Source organism: Bombina bombina, chromosome 5, assembly GCF_027579735.1.
Source record: "Bombina bombina isolate aBomBom1 chromosome 5, aBomBom1.pri, whole genome shotgun sequence".
Classification (NCBI taxonomy): Eukaryota; Metazoa; Chordata; class Amphibia; order Anura; family Bombinatoridae; genus Bombina; species Bombina bombina.
Genome location: NC_069503.1, coordinates 319,167,588 through 319,194,013, shown reverse-complemented (window position 1 = coordinate 319,194,013; position 26,426 = coordinate 319,167,588). Strand labels below are relative to the sequence as shown.

Genomic DNA, 26,426 nt, shown 5'->3' with positions numbered 1-26,426 from the left:
TATCTTAAATGTTTTGTGATATTTCTTTTAAAAAGGCCCTATATAATCTGCAATTTAAAAAATTAAAGCAATGCAGATATGTATTAAACACAATGCAAGCTACAGTAATCTGGACTCGATTCTCTTTTAGTAAAAGATTTTTAACATATTTTGGTACCATTAAGGACTATTAAATATATGCTATTCACAGTCATTTTTTCCTTTCTTTTTTCATCTAATTTCCAGTAAACATAAAAATCTCTACATTACTTAGTGAATATTTTCCATACAGTAACAGTCATTTGCTTAAAGGGACAGTCTACAATATAATGTTTATTGTTTTAAAAGATAGATAATCCCTGTATTACCCATTCCCCAGTTTTGCATAACCAATACAGTTATAATAATATACATTTTACCTCTGTGATTACCTTGTTTCTAAGCATCTTCTGACAACCCCCTGATCACATGACTATGACTATTTATTATCTATTGACTTGCATTTAGTACTGTGTTGTGCTAAATCTTAAATAACTTATTGGGCGTGAATACATTGTTATCTATATGACCCACATGAACTAGCAGTCTCCTGTTGTGAAAAGCAAATAAAAAAGCATGTGATTAGAGGCTGTCTGTAGTGGCTTATAAACAGGCAGAAATTTAGAGGTTTAAATGTTTTATAAAGTATATTAATATATTTGGTTGTGCAAAGCTGGGGAATCGGTAGTAAAGGCGTTATCTATATTTTTAAACAATAACAATTGTAGTGTAGACTGTCCCTTTAAGTAGGGAAGTCACTTGTTGAATTTAAACTAATACTTAAAAAAAAAAGGTGTGGTCAATAATGATCATATTCACTTTATTTTTGACATATGCCAGCTGATTCCTGAAGCACTTACCATATCAGAAGATGGCAATGAATATCGTATGACAGTGGAGAGCACAGTACCAATCTCATGCGCAGGGTCTAGCCAGCAACAGCAGAATGAGTGCAAAGTCACACTGCAAATCCGTACTGCAAACAAAGGTATTCACTTATATTTTTCTTTCATGTCATAAAAGAAAAAGCAATGCTAGATTGGATATATAAATTAAAAGTTAATATGGTTATTTTTTTTATTTATCATTCAAGAATGTATTTCTATACCATTGCATTTAGACATGTGCACAAGTAAAAAATTTGGTTTGACCAAATTTTTCAGACCAAATATTCTGAAAATGTAGTTTTCCAAATATTCATCTGCCTTGCTATTTTAACTGAAACGAATACTGAATTTTCATGTCATTAAGCAAATGTAAATGCACTTTGCTACCGGTGAAAACTTTTACCAGTAGCGTTACATACTAATCTCTAGTACGCCGGAGAGCCACGCTAATCCCGACCCTTCTTCACAGAGCCCTGAGGCGCACTAATAGGTTATATAGCACGGCAGATCCCAGGGCCTGTGCTAAGGGACCTTCACCAGCGAGATAGAAGTATTTTTAACCCCTAAGGTAATTGAAAGGAAAATAATGAATACTGACAAACTGTCAGTATTTCTTCCTATTCTTTAACTTTCATGGTTCATTTTTGGATATTTGTTTAGTAAAAACGACACAAATATCCGTGTTTTGTAAGCAAATTTGCATTCACACCAAAATTGCATTCTACATCTTTACTTAAATAGGGGTTTAATCAAAACAATCAGGATTCACTTGCAAACCACATTGCTCTGATTTTCTCACATTTCTCTGATTAAATGCAAAAGAAAACCCAGGTTTCAAATTACTTTACACTGCAAAAATGTTCTAATCATATTCCATTCACCCTCACTAGCAATAACCCAGCCATAATTCTCCAATACAGCAGCCTACAGCATATCCAGTTTTACCATTTCCTATCTTATAAACTTTATTGAATGGGCTCCCTAAAAATACATTTTGTGGCTGGAGTGGTTGTTCGTATGAAAGTTTGGCAGGTTGTGTATGAAGCAATACATATTGGCTTGTAATACATAATTTACTCAAGATTATTATTGTAACTTACAAGTATGTGCTCTTTTTCTTGTTTCTGTTTTATGCTTAACAGATGAAGAGGAACATAGTTCAGATCTGGCACTTTCAGCTTGTCAGTTGGATCTGTTGCCGTCGCTCTGCCAGAATGGATCCTGCGCTCAAGCTGTATTTTATTACACAGCCATAACAGATTTTGCAGCAGATGGAGACAAAGTTTCCAGCATTGTAGTGGACCCCATAGTTAGCACAGATTTTGTGTGGAATGGATACACGCCGCAAAGCACACAGGTTCTACATATGCTATGTTCTATGTTCACGATAATACTAATTTATATTTTTAGTTATTTTAGTATTTTCATTTCCTTGTAGCAATGTAAACAAACATCAAAATAATTTTTCATATTTTTCATTCCCATTTATTCCCATTTAATGAATGTAAACACAAGTACATACAATACACTATATGGTAATAACACTTACAACACGTTAACAATGGAATATAAACTGCATTGATACAAAAGAGAACTTTTTTTTTCGACTGCATTTACAGTTTTAAAGTGACATGAAATCCAAATATTTTCTTCCATGATTTAAATAGAGCATGTAATATTCAATAACTTTCTAATTCACTTATATTATATAATTTCTGCTACGCTCTTTTTATATCCATTATTGAAAAGCATACCTAGGTATGCTCAGTTGCAGGAGCTAGCTGCTGATTGTGACTGCACATATATGCCTCTTGTCATTGGCTCATTTGATGTGTTAAACGAGTGTCCAATAATGTCCTTCAATAAAGGATGCCAGAAGAATGAAGCAGATTGTATAATAGAAGTATATTGGAAAACTATTTAAAATTATATGATCTATCTGAATTAGGAAATAAATATTTTGGATTTCATGTCCCTTTAAGGCTGAGAGAGCCTGCAACCTCAAAAATTACAACCTGTAAACATTTGGCCTAAATAGGGAGATACCTGGAAATAAGTGATGGTTGGCATTTGGCAACCCTAATAGGCACATATAGCAAAATAGAAAAACATACATTAAGTATTACATATGCTAACAAAAGAGTTTGACTTTTAGCTACCTCCTAGTAGTGCATTACTGCTCCTTCTACAAAGGATACCAAGAGAATTAGCCAAATTAGATAACAGAAGTAAACCGGATAGCTGGATCATCAATGTTGCTGCTTATGCAAAAGCATTATTTGCCATAGCAGTGAAAACGTGAGGAGGATGATATAAAGCTAAGGTGCAGATATATAATTGCTGGAAACCTAGCCAAAACGAATAAATTATTTCACACTAATTTTAATGGTTAGCAATTGTCCTTTTGTCTTGGGTAGTAGGGAAATTAGTAAAAATCATAACAAACAAACTGATTTAAAAATCAAAGCTGCCTTATTGGGTAATAATTTTAATTGCTTTACCCTTAGGGGCCATTTATCAAGCTCCGTATGGAGCTTCAGGCTCGCCGGACCGTTGCTTCATAACTTGTCCGCCTGCTCTGAGGCCGTGGACAGAAATCAACCCGATCGGGTTGATTGACATCCCCTGCTAGCGGCCGATTGGCCGCAAATTTGCAGGGGGTGGCATTGCACCTGCACTTCACAAGAACTGCTGATGCAATGATAAACGCAGACAGCGTATGCTGTCGGCATTTATCGATGTGAAGCGGACATGATACGCTGCGTTGTATCATGTCCGCTCTCACTATAATAAATATACCCCTTAGAGTGCTCATTGCTTTTCTTCATATTCATTCAAATTTACTGCCAGCACAATGACTGTTCAACAATAGTGTTTTTTTACCCAGAAAACGTGACTTAAGGGTTTACATGTGGATGCAAATAGTAAGGTAATTGTGTCCATATTAGGGTAATTTGTAGAATGTACAAACATAGGAGGGCTAGTGTTTATTTACTACGAATGTTATAAACTATCATAGTACAAAAGAAAATAATTCAGTATACCTCACAATCTGACATACTTCATTGGGCACTATACCAGCACCAAACTTCCTTAGAGTCTGTGAACTAAGCAAAAAATTTTAACATATGTCACCAACTAATGAAGTTTTATGTCTTTTATTACAATCTATCATACATTGCTTCCTGCAAACCACTTCTACCTAGTATTTGCAAATGTGCTGTGTAAACCTTTTGATGTCTTATAGTGTAGACTGGTGAATAATTCAATGTTGTTGGGTTTTTTTCTGTAATTATTTACAAATTGGTGCAATTTTCGTTTTTTTTTTTTATTTTGTTTATAGATAACAGTGAAGGACCTTCCTACAGCTTTCTGCTATTCATTTACTGATCCTCACGTGATTACATTTGATGGAAGGTAATATCTGAAATAAGCTTTCTCATTACCGTAGCTACAATTTTTAATGCATATATCGATGTGTCATACTTTATTCAGTTTATTTTACTATTTGTATACAGATATTATGACAATTTTAACACTGGAACCTTTGTACTATACAAGAGTACATCACGTGACTTTGAAGTTCATGTCCGCCAATGGGATTGTGGCAGCCTTCACTACCCGGCCTCATGTAACTGTGGCTTTGTTGCCAAAGAAGGAAATGACGTCATTTCATTTGACATGTGCAGCGGTCAGCTTCACGAATCCCAACCTCATCTATCAGTGAAGAGCCGGGATTCAACAAGTACAAATTTCAAAATCACTGAATCCTATTTAGGAAGAAAGATTACAGTATGTATTTCAATGAGTTTATTTGTCTATAAATGTGTCCATGAAAAGCATAACATTTTTGTATTTTAAGTATAACCTAAATGATATGATTTTTATTTGTAGAAGTCAGTTTTATAGAGGGTTTATTCTCTATAATCAATTTAAAAACAAATGTATTAAATATACAAAGATTATCTCAGGACAAACAAATGATCTAAATCCTGGGAAGTACTCTATTCCATCACTATGCAACAGAAAGTATATTAAAGGGACATGCAACCCAAACATTTTATTTCATGATTCAGATAGAGCATCTAGTTTTAAACAACTTTCCAATTTACTTATATTATCAAATTTGCTTTATTTTCTTAGTATACTTTGTTGAAGGTGTAACAATGCACTACTGGGAGCTAGCGGAACACATTGGGTGAGCCAATGACAAGAGGCAAATATGTGCAGTAACAATCAACAGCTAGCTCCCAGTACTGCATTACTGCTTTAAGCCTGCTTTCCAACAAAGGATACCAAAATAATAATGCAAATTAGATTATAGAAGTACTTTGGAAAGCTGTTAAAAAGTGTATGATTTCTCTGAATCATGAAAGAAATGGATCCAACTTGATAATCATGCATGAATGGGGCAGATACAGTCTTTCACACACCACACCAACTGGGTTATTGAGGTTTCTTAATAATGTATGTTAATAAAACACACATTGTCCTCATAACATTAGAAATAAAGACAAGGGTTGACTTTACGCAATGCACTTGTTTCATTATAACGCTTTCTATTCATAATAAATTCAATTCTTGAGCTTTATCAATTCATATTAAAACTGGTGCAGGAAAAAATATCAAGAATATTTTTTTTTAAGAAACAGCATTGTCAAAGATGTATAGGAAACAGATCAATCATCCAAAATTGGTAACTCTTGAGGCTTGACACATACACTAGTATTGCACTGAGAAAACTTCCCTTTTAACTGCATTTGCATATACTTTTATTCTCTACAGTAAGTGATTTATAATCATATTCAGGACTTCGGGGGCCCAAGAACCATTGTGATACATGGGTTAAATTAATGCCTGTGGGAAAGTATTAGTCTTTTTGCCAGAAAACAGATGTGTCCAGCATGTCATAGTAAAGATGCTTCCTGGAAATTTCTCAAGAGGGCCCACAGTTAACTGAAATAAGCAAATATATATTTCAGCAAATGTGCTGGTGTTAGAAAAGGAAAATTATCTTCAAAACGCAGGTTTCAAATTTCAGCCAAACATAATCATCTTTTGTTTTATACAACAAATAGTAGGATATAGAGTATAAAATGATTAAAATACTTTTCTAACCATTGCCAGCATTTTTATAATTCTATATAGTCCTGTAAATATCTGAAATATATAAGAAAAATATTAATTGAATCAACATATTTATAATAAAAAGGGTACATTTTTAAGGGAGATAATATTATGTTAATATTTATTTATTTATTTTTTAATGAATGGTAAATTGTCTATTATACAATTTTATTTATGTATTTATTTATTTGAAACTAAAAATACAAGCTCTTTATCAGCTACATTGATATGAACATAGAATTAAGAACTTGAATCAGTCTCTTCCTTTTTCGGCACAATACTTTGCACACCTTCATTATTTGTTATCATCTTTTTCATTGTACCTTACAGCCTACATTCTACTATAAGTTTTTGTCTTTTGTTGTTGGTACTGGTTTTGCCCTAGAACTGTTTGTTATGTATACTCACATATCTATTCACCTTTTATATTTGTGACTACTCTTATAGCTAAAGTGCCTCTTCCATATTTTGCCACTATTTATCTTACTGTTTAGATATTACTCTAATTTCTAGTTGTCAAAAATCTTATTTTCTGCAGTTTTTTCCTCTTATCTGCTTATTATTGTCCCTTTCTATTAGTCCTACCATTCTCTGAAATTACTCTCTCTTCAGAATTACTTGCAGCAATTATCTTCCAGATACATGGCCCAATCTAATTGCATGGCCCAATCTAATTCCTCTTGTCTCCTTGTTTTTCCTTATGTTAGTTTCTTCTCTGAAGAAGCAAAGCAGGGGAGATTTTATGGCTTTATTTCTTGTATACTCTGAAATTGTTTCAATACTGATTTTAGAACAGTGCAGGTCCCCAATTGACATATGGTGAGTTTGACACTGTTATTGCTTGGTCATTTTTTTTGTATTTAGATTTCTTTCTCATCTGGAGCTTTTATTCGTGCTGATGTTAGTGACTGGGGAATGAGTTTAACCCTCAGGGCTCCTGGATCTGACTTTAAGAACACGTTGGGACTTTGTGGAACTTTTGATGGAAACTCTAACAATGACTTTCATAACACCAAAGGAGACCCACTTGAAGAGCCTTCAAACAACTATCTTTATTTTATAAATCAATGGAAGTAAGACCTTTTTATTATTTATTCTTACACATTATATTTTTATTATTTGTAGTATTATTATTATTATTAGTATTTTGAAAGTGTCAATCGGGCCGATTTATCAATGTCTGGCTGACATGATCCTCTGTAGCGGATCATGTTCGCCAGACATCGCTGAATGACAACAGCATACGCTGTCGGCATTTAACATTGCACAAGCAGTTCTGGTGAACTGCTTGTGCAATGCTGCCCACTTCAGATTTGTGGCTGCTAGCAGGGGGTGTCAATCAACCCAATCGTACACGATCGGGCGGATTGCTGTCCGCAGCCTCAATGGAGGCGTATGAGTTAAGACCACTGCTTCTTAACTTCTGTTTCCGTTGAGCCTGAAGGCTCGCACGGAAACAGATGTATTTTGGCCAATACGAGGCATAATAAATCGGCCCCAATGGTTAAATAGGACTGAACAATGGAATATGTTAAATAATCTAGTAGACATGTAATCTTTTGATGAGCTGTACAGATATAATGGCAATAAAATCCCTAATTAAAATAGAGCTCCCATCTAAAGAAATGCAAGAAATAGTGTAATAAATATGATATAAATAGGTGGAAAAAAGTTTAAGGTTTAGAGATAGGAGAAACATAGCACAAGAGGAGTAATGAAAGAGTTCTCTGTTAGATAGGGTTATATAGTTATACACAATTAGAGGTAGATTTTCAAGTGTGAAAAGTTCCAAGACCATTTGATTGAGTAAGGAAGTAGATTGCTATCATGTGGGGCAACACTTATATGCATATATGGTGAGAGTTTATGAGAGCAGAAAGAAATTGCATATCAGTGGAAAGCAGAGAGGGGTCGTGTATTTGGGAATTATTGCAGAGATGCAAAGGGATAACAGTGCTGTTGACATGATGATTACAAGCGTAAAGGGATAGACAAGTCAAAATTAAACTTTCATGATTCAGATAGAGCATGCAATTTTAAGCATCTTTCTAATTTACTCCTATTATACATTTTTTTCTCTTGCAAGGTGTATCCAGTCCACGGATTCATCCTTACTTGTGGGATATTCTCATTCCCTACAGGAAGTGGCAAAGAGAGCACACAGCAGAGCTGTCCATATAGCTCCCCCTCTAGCTCCGCCCCCCAGTCATTCTCTTTGCCGCTCTAACAGATAGGGCATCTCCACGGGAGGGTAAAGTGAATGTGGTGTTAGATTTGTAGTTTTATATCTTCAATCAAAAGTTTGTTCTTTTTAAATAGTACCGGTTTGTGCTATTTACTCTCTGGCAGAAATGTGATGAAGAATTCTGCTGAGAGGAAAATGATTTTAGCATGTTGTAACTAAAATCCATTGCTGTTCCCACACAGGACTGAGGAGTACCAGAAAACTTCAGTTGGGGGGAACAGTTTGCAGGCTTAACTGCTTTGAGGTATGTTTCAGTCATATTTTTTCTAGTCAAGACAAGATAATGCTAGAAGACTGACAAGAATCCCCATGTGGGAAGGGTAAGCCATGTTCTGAGACTTAGTATAGAACTAGAGGCTTATTTAAGAGTGCTCCATAGACTGGTTATCACTTTTGCAGGGCAATCAATTATTTTAATTAACAAAATACTCATTATTTACACTTTTAAAGCACTTTTGATGTGTTTATTCGGGGTTTTATTCCACATGGCATTATTTTTAGTCACCTAAATTGGGTTCTGAAGGCCCCACAGCTGTGGAGTGGGAGGGGCCTAATTCCGCGCCTCAGTTGCACAGTTTATTCTGACAGATTTCTTTGCATGCGGCTTCACATGGGTCCAGAGACTGCTTGAGGACTTCAAGAGGCTTGTTTTTCTCAAATCTAATCCATAAGGGAAGGTAGGGCCACAGCAGGCTGCTGTGGCAAGGTGCTGTAGTTTATTAACCGGTTGTTTGCTTTAGGCGGCTCCGGTTTGGGTATTAAAGGGTTAATCAGGCTGAAACTTGCTGTGCAATCATATCGAAGCATTAGGTACATACTGTGAAAATTTCAAGAGATTTGGTTCATTTTTCACCGTTTTGTAAAATTGTGTGCGCTTTTTATTTCTTAAAGGCACAGTACCATTTATTGCAAATTGTGTTTTTTACTTGATAAAGTGTTTTTCCAAGCCTGCTTGTATATAATACTAATCTGTTAAACATGTCTGACACTAAGGAAAAGCCTTGCTCTATGTGTTCAGAAGCCATGGTGGAACCCCCACTCAAAATGTGTCCCAAGTGCACTAATGTGTCTATACACTTAAAGATCATATTGTGTCACTTAAAAATATAGCCCTAGATGATTCTTTGACTGAAGGTAATGAGGATAGTCCGCCTTCCTCTCCCCATGTGTCATCACCAGTTACGCCCGCTCAAGCGATACCTAGTACCTCTAGTGCTTTGGCACCTATTACATTGCAACAACTAGCGGCAGTCATGGATAATTCCCTTGCGGCCTTTCTATCCAAACTGCCAGTTTTCCCTAAAAAGCGCGATAGCTCTGTCTTGAGAACAGATGAGGAGCAGTCGGAAGCTTTGGAAGGTTTATCTGATGTACCCTCACAAAACTCTGAAGTAGGGGCGAGGGATGTAATGTCTGAGGGAGAAATTTCTGACTCAGGAAAAGTTTCTCAGCGGGCAGAATCAGATTCACTAGCGTTTAAATTTAAATTGGAACACCTCCGCGTATTGCTTAAAGAGGTTTTATCAACTCTGGATGATTGTGACCCTATGGTGGTCCCAGAGAAATTGTGTAAAATGGACAAATATCTAGAAGTCCCTGTATACACTGATGCGTTTCCGATCCCTAAGAGGGTGGCGGATATTGTTGCTAGGGAGTGGGAGAGACCAGGTGTACCTTTTGTTCCCCCCCTATCTTTAAGAAAATGTTCCCCATAATTGATCCCAGGCGGGACGCGTGGCAGACGGTCCCTAAGGTAGAGGGGGCAGTTTCAACATTAGCCAAGCGCACAACCATACCAATTGAGGACAGTTGTGCTTTCAAAGATCCTATGGATAAAAAATTAGAAGGTTTACTAAAGAAAATATTTGTTCAACAAGGTTTCCTTCTCCAACCTATTGCCTGCATTGTTCCTGTAACTACTGCAGCGGCTTTTTGATTTGAGGCGCTGGAGGAGTCGCTCCAGAGGGAGACTTCATATAACGAAGTCATGGATAGAATTAATGCTCTAAAACTGGCTAATTCTTTTATCACAGATGCCGTTTTGCAATTATCTAAGTTAGCGGCGAAAAAAATTCTGGTTTTGCCATTATGGTGCGCAGAGCGCTTTGGCTCAAGTAATGGTCGGCCGACGTGTCGTCCAAAACAAAATTACTAAATATTCCTTTCAAGGGAAAGACCCTTTTCGGGCCCGAGTTGAAAGAGATTATTTCGGATATTACTGGGGGAAAGGGCCATGCCCTCCCGCAAGATAGGCCTTTTAAGGCTAAAAACAAGGCTAATTTTCGTTCCTTTCACAACTTCAGGAGCGGTCCTGCTTCAACCTCTGCAACCACAAAGCAAGAGGGTAATGCTTCACAGCCCAAGGCAACCTGGAAGCCTTTGCAGGGCTGGAACAAGGGTAAACAGGCCAAAAAGCCTGTGGCTGCTACTAAGACAGCATGAAGGGGTAGCCCCCGATCCGGGACCGGATCTGGTAGGGGGCAGACTCTCTCTCTTTGCTCAGGCTTGGGCAAGAGATGTTCCCGATCCCTGGGCATTGGAGATCATTGCTCAGGGATATCTTCTAGAATTCAAGGACTCCCCTCCAAGGGGAAGGTTCCACATTTCTCGTCTGTCTACAGACCAGACACAGAAAGAGGCGTTCTTACGCTGTGTAGAAGATCTACTCAAGATGGGAGTGATATATCCAGTTCCAATTACAGAACAAGTACTGGGTTTTTCTCAAACCTGTTTGTGGTTCCCAAAAAGGAAGGAACTTTCAGGCCAATCCTGGATCTAAAAATTCTAAACAAATTCCTCAGAGTTCCATCATTCAAAATGGAGACCATTCGGACAATCTTACCGATGATCCAGGAAGGTCAATATATGACTACCGTGGATCTAAAGGATGTGTACCTTCATATTCCTATCCACAAAGATCACCATCAGTTCCTAAGGTTCGCCTTTCTGGACAAGCATTACCAGTTCGTGGCCCTTCCCTTCGGGTTGGCCACCGCTCTCAGAATTTTCACAAAAGTGCTAGGGTCCCTTCTAGAGGTACTAAGACCGCGGGGCATTGCAGTAGCACCTTATCTGGATGACATCTTAATACAGGCGTCGTCTTTTCCCAGAGCCAAGGCTCATACGGAGATTGTTCTGGCCTTTCTAAGGTCTCACGGGTGGAAGGTGAACACCGAAAAAAGTTCTCTGTCCCCGCTCACAAGGGTTCCCTTCCTGGGAACATTAATAGATTTGGTAGAAATTAAAATATTTCTGACGGAGGTCAGAAGGTTAAAACTTTTAACTACTTGCCGAGCTCTTCATTCCATTCCTCGGCCATCTGTAGCTCAGTGCATGGAGGTAATCGGATTAATGGTAGCAGCAATGGACGTAGTCCCTTTTGCTCGAATTCATCTCAGACCGCTGCAATTGTGCAAGCTCAAACAGTGAAATGGGGATTATGCAGATTTGTCTCCTCAAATCCAACTGGACCAGACAACCAGAGATTCTCTTCTCTGGTGGTTGTCTCAGGATCACCTGTCTCAGGGAATGTGCTTCCGCAGACTGGAGTGGATCATTGTAACGACCGACGCCAGTCTGTTAGGCTGGGGCTCGGTCTGGGACTCCCTGAAAGCTCAGGGCCTATGGTCTCGGGAAGAGTCTCTTCTCCAGATAAACATTTTGGAACTGAGAGCGATATTCAACACGCTCCAAGCATGGCTTCAGCTAGCGGTGGCCAAATTCATCAGATTTCAGTCGGACAACATCACGACTGTAGCATACATCAATCATCAGGGAGGAACAAAGAGTTCCTTAGCGATGAAGGAAGTAACCAAAATAATCAGGTGGGCGGAGGATCACTCTTGCCATCTATCTGCAATTCACATCCCAGGAGTAGACAACTGGGAAGCGGTTTTCCTAAGTCGTCAGACTTTTCACCCGGGGGAGTGGGAACTTCACCCCGAGGTTTTTGCTCAGCTGACCCAGCTATGGGGCATTCCAGAATTGGATCTGATGGCGTCCCGTCAGAACGCCAAACTTCCTCTTTACGGATCCAGGTCCAGGGACCCCAAGGCGGCATTGATAGATGCTCTAGTAGCGCCTTGGTCCTTCAGTCTAGCTTATGTCTTTCCACCGTTTCCCCTTCTCCCTCGGCTGATAGCCAGAATCAAACAGGAGAAGGCTTCGGTAATTCTGATAGCGCCTGCATGGCCACGCAGGACTTGGTATGCAGACCTAGTGGACATGTCATCTGTCCCACCATGGACACTGCCAACGAGGCAGGATCTACTAATACAGGGTCCATTCAAGCATCCAAATCTAGTTTCTCTGCAGCTGACTGCTTGGAGATTGAACGCTTAATTCTATCCAAGCGTGGGTTCTCTGAATCAGTCATAGATACTCTGATCCAGGCTAGAAAGCCTGTCACCAGGAAAATTTACCATAAGATATGGCGGAAATATCTTTTTTAATGTGAATCCAAGGGTTACTCATGGAGTAAGATTAGGATTCCAAGGATATTGCCTTTTCTCCAAGAAGGATTGGAGAAAGGTTTGTTAGCTAGTTCCTTAAAGGGACAGATATCTGCTCTGTCTATCCTTTTACACAAGCGTCTGGCAGAAGTACCAGATGTTCAAGCGTTTGTACAGGCTTTAGTCAGAATCAAGCCTGTCTATAGACCTGTGGCTCCTCCATGGAGTCTAAATTTAGTTCTTTCAGTTCTTCAAGGGGTTCCCTTTACATTCCATAGATATTAAGTTATTATCTTGGAAAGTTTTGTTTTTGGTAGCTATATCTTCTGCTCGAAGAGTTTCAGAATTGTCTGCTTTGCAGTGTAATTCACCCTATCTGGTGTTCCATGCAGATAAGGTAGTTTTGCGTACCAAACCTGGTTTTCTTCCTAAGGTTGTTTCTAATAAGAATATTAACCAGGATATCATTGTTCCTTCCCTGTGTCCTAATCCAGCTTCTAAGAAGGAACGGCTTTTACACAATCTTGATGTGGTTCGTGCTTTGAAATTCTATTTACAAGCAACTAAAGATTTCAGACAAACATCATCCTTGTTTGTCGTTTATTCTGGTAAGAGGAGAGGTCAGAAAGCGACTGCTACCTCTCTTTCCTTCTGGCTGAAAAGCATCATCCGATTGGCTTATGAGACTGCTGGGCAGCAGCCTCCTGAACGAATTACAGCTCATTCCACTAGAGCTGTGGCTTTCACATGGGCTTTCAAGAATGAGGCTTCTGTTGAACAAATTTGTAAGGCAGCGACTTGGTCTTTACTGCATACTTTTGCCAAATTTTACAAATTCGATACTTTTGCTTCTTCGGAGGCTATTTTTGGGAGAAAGGTTTTGCAAGCAGTGGTGCCTTCCGTTTAGGTTACCTGTCTTGTTCCCTCCCTTCATCTGTGTCCTAAAGCTTTGGTATTGGTATCCCACAAGTAAGGATGAATCCGTGGACTGGATACACCTTGCAAGAGAAAACAGAATTTATGCTTACCTGATAAATTACTTTCTCTTGCGGTGTATCCAGTCCACGGCCCGCCCTGGCAATTAAGTCAGGTTAAAATTTTTTGTTTAAACTACAGTCACCACTGCACTCTATGGTTTCTCCTTTTTCTCCTAACCATCTGTCGAATGACTGGGGGGCGGAGCTAGAGGGGGAGCTATATGGACAGCTCTGCTGTGTGCTCTCTTTGCCACTTCCTGTAGGGAATGAGAATATCCCACAAGTAAGGATGAATCAGTGGACTGGATACACTGCAAGAGAAAGTAATTTATCAGGTAAGCATAAATTCTGTTTTTTCTTTGTTCTTTTGGTATCTTTATTTGAGAAAGCAAGAATGCAAGCTTAGGAGCCAGCCCATTTTTGGTTCAGCACCTGGGTAGTGCTTGCTGATTGGTGTCTAAATTTAGCCAATAATCAGCAAGCGCAACCCCGGTACTGAACCAAAAATGGGCTGGCTCCTAAGTTTTTTTCAAATAAAGATACCTAAAGAACAAAGAAAAATTAATAATAGGAGTAAATAAGAAAGTTGTTTAAAATTGCATGCTCAGTCTGAATCACGAAAGCTTAATTTTTACTAGACTATCCCTTTAAATATAATTCTAGAAAAGAGTGGGAGCTAGTGTTTGGATTTTTAAAGATACAGTATATGAACAAAAAATAATGAAAATAAGTCAGACAGCTGATTTGTGTGAATTACATAGAGAGGATTGCATACACATGAGTTAGTCAAGTTTGCCAATTAGAAGGTGTGGGACATCAATTAACATGAAAAGGAGGAGAGACGGTACCAGAGAGGGAAAATAAATAAATGAAATAGGTAGGAAATCCAGTGCCATTGTAAGTTAGAAAATAGGACGTTTCTAGATGCAAAGGGTGATAATTTATCAGCTGAGAAGTTTAGGAGTATAAACAAAGAGAATTGTGTTTTGTTTTTTTAAAGCTATGGGCAAGCTTTCTGAAGCCAAGCTTGAGTGAGAATTAGGTGAAAAAAAATATTGTGGACAAGAATTCTAATTCGGGTACTGTCCATATTCCTTGATTCACAGAGAGCTTTCCATTTCTTTATCTCCTTAAGAGATTTTTTTCATTGTGTATTGCTTTACCTTTTATTCATTACATTTAACAACGATTTAGAAGTTTTTCAGACCTTTTTAAAATTTTAGAAATAATAATTCACTTCTGTAATTATATAATTTGGCTTGAACAAACATGGATCTTAGTCCAGCTGTGGAAAAGGTAAAAACGCTTGTATCTAAGTTAAAAAATAACTTTTATTGGTAAAAATGAAAAGCCACAAGGCATTATGGCTCCACATTGATACTGCAGCACTGATTGTCTGACGTGTTTATTGGCCGGAGGTACTTACGATTTTTTGTTATTGCCATTTAATGGTATTCAGATCACGTTGATAGTAAACAAACAAATGGTGAATTGACACAGTTCACATGCCGTTATCATAATATCACTCCACATACCTTTAGTTACGAATAATTAATCCCTGAGCACCAATAATTTACTGATACTATGACAGAGTGTTTAAGCATTTATTACTTAGCAGCAACTGAGGAGAGTGTTAGATTTATATCAAGTTTGCAACAAAATAACTAATAACCATATAAATCAACACTTGGATACTATTTATATTTAAAGTGAAGGTTCATTTTGATGAATTAGTGCCCGGTTTTTAATAAACCTATTAAAAACAAGGGCACTTTAATTTATCAAAATTGACATTTCACATGTTTTCTTCAAAAATGTACCTTTTAATCCTGAATGCCGCTCCATCGATTTCCCCGGCCATTGGAAGCCTCTGCAGACGTCAGAAATGACGAATCAGGCTTCCTCCAATCACAGCTTCCCCCCGGGGGAATCTTGGCCTGATGCAACGCTGTGTTTGGAAGAAGCCGGATTCGTCATTTTGGACCCGCGAAGACGGCTTGCGACGGGTGGAGGAAGTGCTGGAGCGGCTGCCAGGATTATAAAAGGTAAGTTTTTGAAGAAAACAGTGAAATGCCAATTTTGATGAATTAAAGTGCCCTTGATTTTAATAGGTTTATTAAAAACAGGGCACTAATTCATCAAAATGGACCTTCACTTTAAATAGAGGTGCACCAGAGTTGGTTGCAAATAGAAAAAAAATAGTTCTTCTGTAATTATATAACCAGTTTGTAAAACCATTTTCCAATTCTGTTAATTAAATTTTTTGTAGTTTCCATTTAACTCGAAAAGGATGTTTATCACTAAGCATGCACTGGATAAAAATCTTAAAGAACTGAAAAATATTTTTTGTGGGCATAAATATGAGGGTTTAACAAAGCAGCTGAGCATGTAAATTATCTCATACAGTTCCTATTTCTTTATTACTCATAAGTATGTATCTAAATTAAGATAAGATTACTAACATTTAAAAGTATGAAAAAATTTGACATATCCAAACTCAGCATTTGTTTAAAAACAAACAACAAATTGACAGCCCTGATTTTTAGTAATGATGTTTAGCAGAAGTAAATTTGAATGCACATAATTTTACAGGAATTTTAATTTATTTATTTTTTTGTTCTCACAGAATTTCTGCTGGAACTAGTTTTTTTGACAAAACACCATCCTCCTCATCATTTACCAAAAACACAAAATACTGCAGCTGTACTTATAATAGGAAGGAGATGCCCATATCTTCTAATGTTGTTATAACACATTCTCATTCTGATTATGCTTCCATTTGCCAAGAGAATGATAATGTTATATATACCTCACTGATACCTAGCCTAGATGTAACAGCTGAGTACATAAGTTCTCTAGATACCCTGAGGGATTTGAGTAAGCGTTCAATCCCAGATATTCTTCAAGAAATTGAAACATATTCTTCTGAAGATGGACTTAGTTTGAATTCAAGTGAAGTTAGAATTAAAGGCCATATTCCTAAGGTTGACACCATTAAAAACAGATTTAAACGTCAGAATTATTATGAATACCTTTCAACCTTCCAGTATCAGAGCCTGAGTCAAGCTGACCTGGAAGGCTTCAGCTACTTTTTCCCAGAAGACCATTCTACCGATACACACCCGGAGTTTCATCCTTCTTGGCCTACTGCATCAGGGATGACTCATTTTTACGCTTCAGAACTTTGCCAGCAAACAGTTTTCAACTCAAGCATAGGAAATGTGTGTGTTTATTATCTTGGAAATCGCTTAAAGGATGTAGCTGATATGTGCATGGTAGATTTATTGCTGAAAGATGACTTAAACTGGGCAGAAGCTGGTTTGGCTCTACTGGAAAATGAGTGTGAACGAAAACTGGTGGAATCAGGACACCATATTACAAATCCCTTAAAAAATCCTGTGGAAAACATTATCTTAGCCTTAAAATGCCCTAACCTCTGTAGTGGCAATGGGCAGTGCATGGATTGGGGTTGTTCCTGCTATCATGGTTTCAGTTCCTATGACTGCAGCATATTAGCTGGTAAGAAGCAACACTTTTTATGGATATTTATTGCTTTGTGAAAATTATTAACAATTTAATATAAAATGTATGTTGACAAGGATATTGCCTTACAATTCGGTTACACAATAAGTCAGCCTTTACAATGAGAGATTATTGTGAAGAGTGAAAAGGGATAGAAATCAAAGAGGAGCAAAAGAGAATATCTTGTAATGTCTTTATAGCTACATAGAAGCTGGTAGGTGTAGGGGAAAGGTGCTATACAAAAATGCATTTAGCTTAGTTAATCAGTGTCAGGTCTGGGACCTCCCGCTCCTGGTCTAGTCTCCTATGAAGACATTGTATCAAATTAAATTTCTTATTTTATGATTTTTGGTGCTGACCATGTTTCCATTTTGTTGTAAAGACCAGGTGCCGGAGATTATGGAGCTTGAAAATGATGGCCTATGTGATGTTCGTAAATACGATTGTACATCTGTAAGAGTGTTTGGACTCGGTTTTAAAGAAACACCTAATCTTAAATGTGAATTTACTAAGCAGCAGGTATGCATATCCTTGTGTTCACTTTTTCACTACAATAGACCTTCTCATAGTTTCATTTTAATAATCTTTTTTTATAAGTAAATCCATAGTGAATGATTCTTTAGATTATGTTTTATATTTATTAACGTAATACAGTATTTCTTTGGTATGAAGTAAACCTACCTTAAAAAAACCTTAGTGCATAATTGAACTTATGATTCTGATACTGTGATTTAGACAAATATAGAGAATTACTGACATGCATAGATACAAAAAGTGGTACGGTAGTCTAGCAAATTATGTTTTTTTTCCTGCGTGGAAGCATTTTTTATTTCACATGGAATAAAATATAATTCTTTCCTGTTTGTATATAAAAGGAACTTAAAAGGGACAGTATACACCAATTTTCATATAACTTCATGTAATAGGCAATACTATAAAGAAGAATATGCACAGATACTGATCTAAAAATCCAGTATAAAACCTTTTAAAAACTTACTTAGAAGCTCCTAATTTAGCACTGATAATGAGGTTAGGCTGGGACACCCACTGAAATATGCTGAGAAAGCAGGGAGACCAGACACTTTCCCTCCCCCCCTCCCCTGCATATGAAAAGACCCATTAGACAAACCAAACTTTTGGGCTTGGTTAGGAGTCTGAAAATCAGCACAATGTTATTTAAAAATAAGCAAAACTATATATTTTTTACAAAAACAATTCCAGATGGGCTATATAAATGTATCATCTACAAAATATTTATGAAAAATCTAGTGCACAATGTCCCTTTAAAATGTATTTTCCAAATGTTTGCAGCAAGTAAAAGCAGGCAAATAACTAAATAGAAATTATATACCTCAAAGAAAATGTATGTCTTATTCTGTTTGAATGTACCAAAGGCATTACTACATCCTGCAATTTCAACTGACCTCAAAATGTGACCGTTGAAAGATATTTCTGCTTTGTCTCTGAATTAGCTACAGGCATTTAAAGAGCAATATAATGTGTCACAGGTAGCCTTTACCTTACAGTGTTTGCTTTGAAATGAGACAGAACCTTTCTTGGTTACACCTGCTGTCAGGGCCGCCATCAGGGGGTGACAGGGGTGACTCCTGTCAGGGGCCCAATGGGCTAGGGGGGCCCCATGAGGCAAGAACTTAAAAAAAAAATATATTTTTTTTTTACATTCATTTTGGCAGCCACCAGTGGGTACTACAGCAGAGTGCTAATTGAGCATGGTCAATGTTATTACAAGGAGTAAAGTATTAGCATTTGAGAGGATTTCTGAGTGTGCACTAAACCACTATGCACAGTGTGAGACATACTTGGCACTTTGTTTGTAGAGTGTGTGCCTGAGTCAGACGGCTGATCACTTTCATTTGCAGAGGAGGTAGGAATTACTTAGCAAATGTTTTTTATTTCTTTGTGCAATTTAAGATTGTAACTTCAGTGTGGTAGTATTTGTATGGTGGGGCCAGGGGTCCATAAAAACACATTTTTTTTAGCAGCAGTGTATTTATGATTATTTGACAATGCTGTAGAAATTCTATATTTAAAACCATGCAGAAATGTTTCCTCCTCAATACACAAATGATATATATTACATTCCAGTTTACTGCCCCTTTATGCAAGGACTTTCCAGATACAAGGAGGCATTTTATCCAAGATTTTTACATCTGCATAACATGTTATACTCTCAGACTAAGATTGTTCAGTGTTGGAAATTAGACAGGTTAACTTAAAACTGTTCAGTTTACTCTACAGCTGACTTAATTTTGAAATGCATACCAACAAGCTTAAATCCTGCATTTAACCAGATCTAATGGAATGAGTACCACAGCTTATGGTTCCACCAAGACCATATAGAGTACAGCATTTTCAAAATCCACAAGTACAGCTGACAGATGGGAACATTTGTACACTATATTTGAAGTGGTGCTCTTGGTTGGGGAAAATGGGGAAAATATCAAACAAACATATGTCAACCTTTTAAAAGTACTTTTCTTCATCTAGCCATCTACCCAGATCATTAATATACTATTTTGAATTCACAGAATTATTTTTGTTTGCACATTTACAAATATGATTCTTTAAAAAGTGATCTCTTAATTTCTGCATTTTTTTTTATCATGCATGTCACACACTGTACATTTAGGGGATGCAAGGTGCATCAATGTTTCCTCCTGTGAGTGTTTCTGTGGGTGTCTGTGTTTATGTCTTTGTGCTTTGGTTTGTGTCTCTATAAGTGTGTATGTATTTTTTTCTGTTGGTATCTCTGTGAGGGTGGATGTGTATGTATTTGTGCATTTCCTGTGGATGTCTGTGAGGGTGTGTGCATATGTCTTTGAGCTTTTTCTATGGGTGTCTCTGTGAGGGTGGGCGTGTGTTTGTCTTTGTGTATTTTCTCTGGATGCCTCTGTGAGGGTGAGTGTGTATGTCTGTGTTTTCTGTGGATGTCTCTGTGAGGGTGTGTGTGTGTGTGTGTATGTATGTCTGTGTTTTCTGTGGATGTCTCTGTGAGGGTGTGTATTTTCTGTGGGTGTTCCTGTGAGGGTGTGTGTATGTCTTTGTGTGTTTTCTGTGGATGTCTCAGTGAGGGTGTGTATGTATGTCTTTCTGTATTTTCTGTGGGTGTCTCTGTGTGTGTATGTCTTTGTGTGTTTTCTGAGGCGGTCTCTGTTGGTGTTTCCTTGGATGTATGTGCAAGTTTGAGTTTGTGTGTGTGTCCATTGTCTGTTCCTTTGTAGGACATTTTGACCTTACTACTGATTATTCACATCTTTTCTACAGACTGAGACTAATGAGACCTTTCCGGAATTCACCAATCTACCATTTAACCTTTAAATTATTGTTTAGGCAGTTCAGGGCCCTTCCATTCAGCCACTGCATGCTCTTGTCATCATTTAGTTGCAATCTTCCTTTACAAAAAGATAACCAGAACTCCATATTTTGTTTTCTAAATCTCCTTTTTTTACAAAACTGTAGTTTACCTCATTACTTGTCAGGTCAATGTAAACAAGTGCTAAGTGTCTGTTTGGGTGTCTGTGTCTGAGTTTCTTTGCGTGTTTGCTAGAGCAGCGATTTTCAACCTTTTTTTGCCGTGGCACACTTTTTTACATTAAAAAATCCTGCGGCACACCACCATCCCAAAATTTTACAAAATCACACATTGTAGCCTAATACAGCATATATATATATATATATATATATATATATATATATATATATATATATATATATATATATATATATATATATATATATATATATATATATACACACACACTGTACTGTGCTGTCATGCCATGCCTCCTACAAACTATACATGACATGTTGACATTCATTCACAAACAATCATAATAATTGTCTGTGAATGAATGTCAATATGTCATGGTTGTAAATGATGCCTGATGAGCCTGTCACATACCACCCAATATTTCAAAATTTGAAAGAGGGACACCCCTGCAGGCTGTTCTGGAGGAGGAGCAAAGCTGCACCAGCATGCATGGGAGATTGAAGTGTTGCGGCGTGTAGAGCCGGCACTAGACACGTGTTGTGGTGGGTGGGGGTTCCTTCTAAGTGTGAACACGGGCCAGGGAAGCGAGCTGCTACTGCGCAGTTACCTTCAGTCATCATCTCACTTAAAATAAAAAAACGGCCCAGAATAAAAAAACAAGCAAAATTTAAAAAATATGTCACACTGTTGTCAGTCTGCCGTGGCACACCTGAGGATCTCTCACGGCACACTAGTGTGCCGCGGCACACTGGTTGAAAAACACTGTGCTAGAGTGTCTATATGTGAATCCTTATGTGTGAGTGTGTGTGTGTGTGTTTCAGTGTATGTTACTACCTTTACAACATTTCCAAGTTTAAATAGACACAAGAATAAAGTGCATATACGTTTTAGTCACTTGGTCAAAAATTGCACATGTCAAAGGAGGGGGGGGGGGCCTGATCAATGGTTAAGTCAGGGGCCCCAAAATTTCTAGTGGCGGCCCTACCTGCTGTTATATACTGTAACTTTTCAAAATTATTTTAATGCCCCTTTAAAAATGTAGAATTAAAACCACCTCTAATTTGCTAACACACAATGTATACAAATGTATTATTAAATGACTGTTTTAAATTGAAACACTGGGAATACTTTACATGTATCATATCTCTTTGGCACATAACTGAAGTTGTCGTGCATCCGACATATACCTACTCCAGCCTGCTCCTGTTTGTGTAAAGTGTCTTTTCATATGCAGAGGAAGGGGAGGGGGGAGTGTCTGTTTTACCCACTTGCAGTGGATGTTCTAGCTGCCTTTTTAACAGAGCTAATTTGGGAGCTTCTAAGTAAGTTTTTAAACGGTTTTATACTGGATTTTTATATAAGTATCTGTGCCTATTATTATTTATATTAGTATCTATCACATGCAGTTATAGGAAAATGTGTGTATACTGTTCCTTTAACATCTTCTAATACAACACTGTTTAGGTCCAACTGCGCTGAACTCAAAGTGAGTTAGGAATACTTTACATTCCTATGTTCTTCACATAGAGGAAAATGTTCTTTTTATTTTTAAATATTTTTCTCTATATATATGATTATTATTTTTTAAAAGCATAACTTATGCTTACCTGATAAATTCATTTATTTCATGGTGGTGAGAGTCCACGATCCATTGCTCCTGGGAATTACCTTTCCTGACACTAGGAGGCAAATGTTCACAAACTCCAACAGCCCTATAAAACCCCTCACACCTCTATGGTAACTAGTCTGATATATAGCCAGCCAAAAGAGGTAGAAAAGGGAAAAATAGAGCAAGCAACAAGAGCATGGAAAAAAAAAGAGGTGCTAAAAAATACAAACTACCACCAGAAAAAATAAGGGTGGGGTCTTGTGGACTCTCATCACCATGAAAAAAAATATCAGGTAAACCTAAATTATCTTTTTTTCATATAGGTGGTGAGAGCCCACAATCCATTACTCCTGGAAAACGAATACCCAAGTATTGAAGTCCATTCAATATATATTTGTATGACTTTTTTTCCACAATACTAAAAAGAGCTTAAATATATTATATTAATAGGATTCATGCAAAAACACAAGGAAAAAAGCATAGAAAAAAATCCAACATCAACCAGAAACAGCCTGAAGGACTTTCCTACCAAAGGCTACTTCAGAAGTAGCAGAAATATATTGCAAATATGGAATTTAGTGAAAGTATGCAAAGAAGACCAAAAGGCTGCCTTGCCAATCTGATCTACACAGGCCTCATTCTTAGAAGCCCAGGAAGTGGCAACTGACCTAGTAGAATAGGCAGAAATTAATTTGGGAAGTCGATGACTCGCCTCCAAGTAAGCTTTTTAAATCAAAAAGCCAAGCTTAAGCCAAGATGCCAAAGTAAACAGTCATAGCTTTCTGACCTTTCCTACAACCACAAAAATTAACAAACAAACTAACGCCTAGATTTATAGTTCTGTGTTAGCCGTCCAAACCAGCGTTAGGGGGTCCTAACGCTGTTTTTTACCGCCCGCTGGTATTTAGAGTCAGTCAGGAAAGGGTCTAACGCTCACTTTCCAGCCGCGACTTTTCAATACCGCAGATCCCCCTACGCCAATTGCGTATCCTATCTTTTCAATGGGCTCTTTCTAACGCTGGTATTTAGAGTCTTGGCTGAAGTGAGCGTTAGAAATCTAACGACAAGACTTCAGCTGCAGGAAAAAGCCAGGAGTTAAGAGCTTTCTGGGCTAACGCCGGTTCATAAAGCTCTTAACTACTGTGCTCTAAAGTACACTAACACCCATAAACTACCTATGTACCCCTAAACCGAGGCCCCCCACATCGCCGCCACTCTATTAATTTTTTTTAACCCCTAATCTGCCGACCGCACACTGCCGCTACCTACATTATCCCTATGTACCCCTAATCTGCTGCCCCTAACATCGCCGACCCCTACGTAATATTTATTACCCCCTAATCTGCCGCCCCCAACGTCACCGCCACCTACCTACAATTATTAACCCCTAATCTGCCGACCGGACCTCACCGCTACTCTAATAAATGTATTAACCCCTAAAGCTAAGTCTAACTCTAACCCTAACACCCCCCTAAGTTAAATTTAATTTTATTCTAACGAAATAAAATAAATCTTATTAAATAAATTATTCCTATTTAAAACTAAATACTTACCTGTTAAATAAACCCTAATATAGCTACAATATAAATAATAATTATATTGTAGCTATTTTAGGATTTATATTTATTTTACAGGCAACTTTGTATTTATTTTAACCAGGTACAATAGCTATTAAATAGTTAATAACTATTTAATAGTTACCTAGTTAAAATAATTACAAAATTACCTGTAAAATAAATCCTAACCTAAGTTACAATTAAACCTAACACTACACTAGCAGTAAATTAATTAAACTATCTACAATTAAATCAACTAAACTAAATTACAAAAAAAACAAATACTAAATTACAAAAAATAAAAAAAGATTACAAGAATTTTAAACTAATTACACCTACTCTAAGCCCCCTAAAAAAATTACAAAGCCCCCCAAAATAAAAAAAATGCTCTACCCTATTCTAAAATAAAAATTGTAAAGCTCTTTTACCTTACCAGCCCTTAACAGGGCCTTTTGCGGGGCATGCCCCAAAGAAAACAGCTCTTTTGCATTTAAATGAACATACAATACCCCCCCAAGCATTACAACCCACCACCCACATACCCCTAATCTAACCCAAACACCCCTTAAAAAAAACTAACACTAAGCCCCTGAAGATCTTCCTACCTTATCTTCACCACGCCGGGTATTACCGATCCGTCCAGAAGAGGCTCCGAAGTCTTCCTCCTATCCGGCAAGAAGAGGTCCAGAAGAGGGTCTAAAGTCTTCCTCCTATCCGGCAAGAAGAGGACATCCGGACCGGCAAACATCTTCATCCAAGCGGCATCTTCTATCTTCTTCCATCCGGCGCGGAGCGGGACCATCTTGAAGCAGCCGACTCGGATCCATCCTCTTCTTCCGGCGACTCCCGACGAATGAAGGTTCCTTTAAGGGACGTCATCCAAGATGGCGTCCCTCGAATTCCAATTGGCTGATAGGATTCTATCAGCCAATCGGAATTAAGGTAGGAAAAATCTGATTGGCTGATTCAAGTTCAATCGGATTGGCTGATCCAATCAGCCAATCAGATTGAGCTTGCATTCTATTGGCTGTTCCAATCAGCCAATAGAATGCGAGCTCAATCGGATTGGCTTCTATCAGCCAATCGGAATTAAGGTAGGAAAAATCTGATTGGCTGATTGAATCAGCCAATCAGATTTTTCCTACCTTAATTCCGATTGGCTGATAGAATCCTATCAGCCAATCGGAATTCGAGGGACGCCATCTTGGATGACGTCCCTTAAAGGAACCTTCATTCGTCGGGAGTCGCCGGAAGAAGAGGATGGATCCGCGTCGGCTGCTTCAAGATGGTCCCGCTCCGCGCCGGGTGGAAGAAGATAGAAGATCCCACTTGGATGAAGATGTTTGCCGGTCCGGATGTCCTCTTCTTGCCGGATAGGAGGAAGACTTTGGACCCTCTTCTGGACCTCTTCTTGCCGGATAGGAGGAAGACTTCGGAGCCTCTTCTGGACGGATCGGTGATACCCGGCGTGGTGAAGATAAGGTAGGAAGATCTTCAGGGGCTTAATCCTAAATTGCTTGCAAATGCAACTTCAAAGCCCCGACCACATCCAAATTATGAACAAGTCTCTTCATGGAATTCTTAGGATTAGTATAAAAAGAAAGAACAACAATTTCCCTACTCCTATTGTCCGAGGACACCAGCTTAGGGACATAGGCAAACAATGTTCTCAAAACTACCTTTTTTTTTAAAAAAATATGTTTTAGAGGATCACAAGTAAGAGAATAAAGCTCAGAAACTCTTCTGACATAAGAAATAGCCAAAAGAAACAAAACCTTCTAATATAAAAGCTTGACATCCACTTTATGCATGGGCTCAAAATGTGAAGCCTGTAAAACTTTTAAAACTAAATTAAGATTCCAAGGAGGAGAGATTGGGTTTATAACAGGTTTAATCTAGATAAACAACTGTACAAAACAGTGAATATCAGGAAGATTAGCAATTTTCTTATATACCAAACTGAAAGGGCAGAAATCTAACCCCAAAGGGAACTAGCCGAAAAAAACGTTATCTAATCTATCCTGCAAAAATGGCAAAATCCTAGGAATGCAAAAGCAATGCCTGGAAAAAACAATTCAAACACCATGAAATATAGGCCTTCCAAACCTTGTGATAGATCTTTCTAGTTAGTTTTACTTTCCTGAATCAAAGTCTCAACAACAGACTCTGAAAAGCCCCTCTGCCTAAGAACTAAGCGTACAATCTGCATGCTATCAAGCTTAGAGATTTGTTATCCTGATGAAAAAAATGGACCTTGAGATAGAAGATCCTGATATAGAGGACAACTGGACATCTGAACCAGATCTGCAAACCAAGTTCTGTGAGACCAAGCTGTGGCAAACAATATTACAGATACTCCCTCCTGTCTGATTCTGGCAAATACCCTTGGCAGGAGAACCAGAGAAGGAAAAACATACTAGTTGAAAATACCAAGGAGCTACTAGAGCATCAACATATCCCTGGACCTCGCAAAGTACCTGGGAAGCATTTGCAGACTTCAATAAACCTTTAAAATGTTGTAAA

At 37.9% G+C, this 26,426-nt stretch overlaps 1 protein-coding gene across 1 annotated transcript in view; it reads left to right on the top strand.

The window, feature by feature from the left end:
* Positions 1-26,426, top strand: part of VWDE (von Willebrand factor D and EGF domains) — a 258,980-nt gene that overhangs the window by 106,736 nt on the left and 125,818 nt on the right. Inside the window, 7 exon segments of the mRNA XM_053714104.1 lie at positions 859-1,006; positions 2,048-2,262; positions 4,249-4,322; positions 4,424-4,697; positions 6,897-7,105; positions 16,332-17,224; positions 17,610-17,746. Of these exon segments, the coding sequence (XP_053570079.1) occupies positions 859-1,006; positions 2,048-2,262; positions 4,249-4,322; positions 4,424-4,697; positions 6,897-7,105; positions 16,332-17,224; positions 17,610-17,746 (1,950 nt within the window).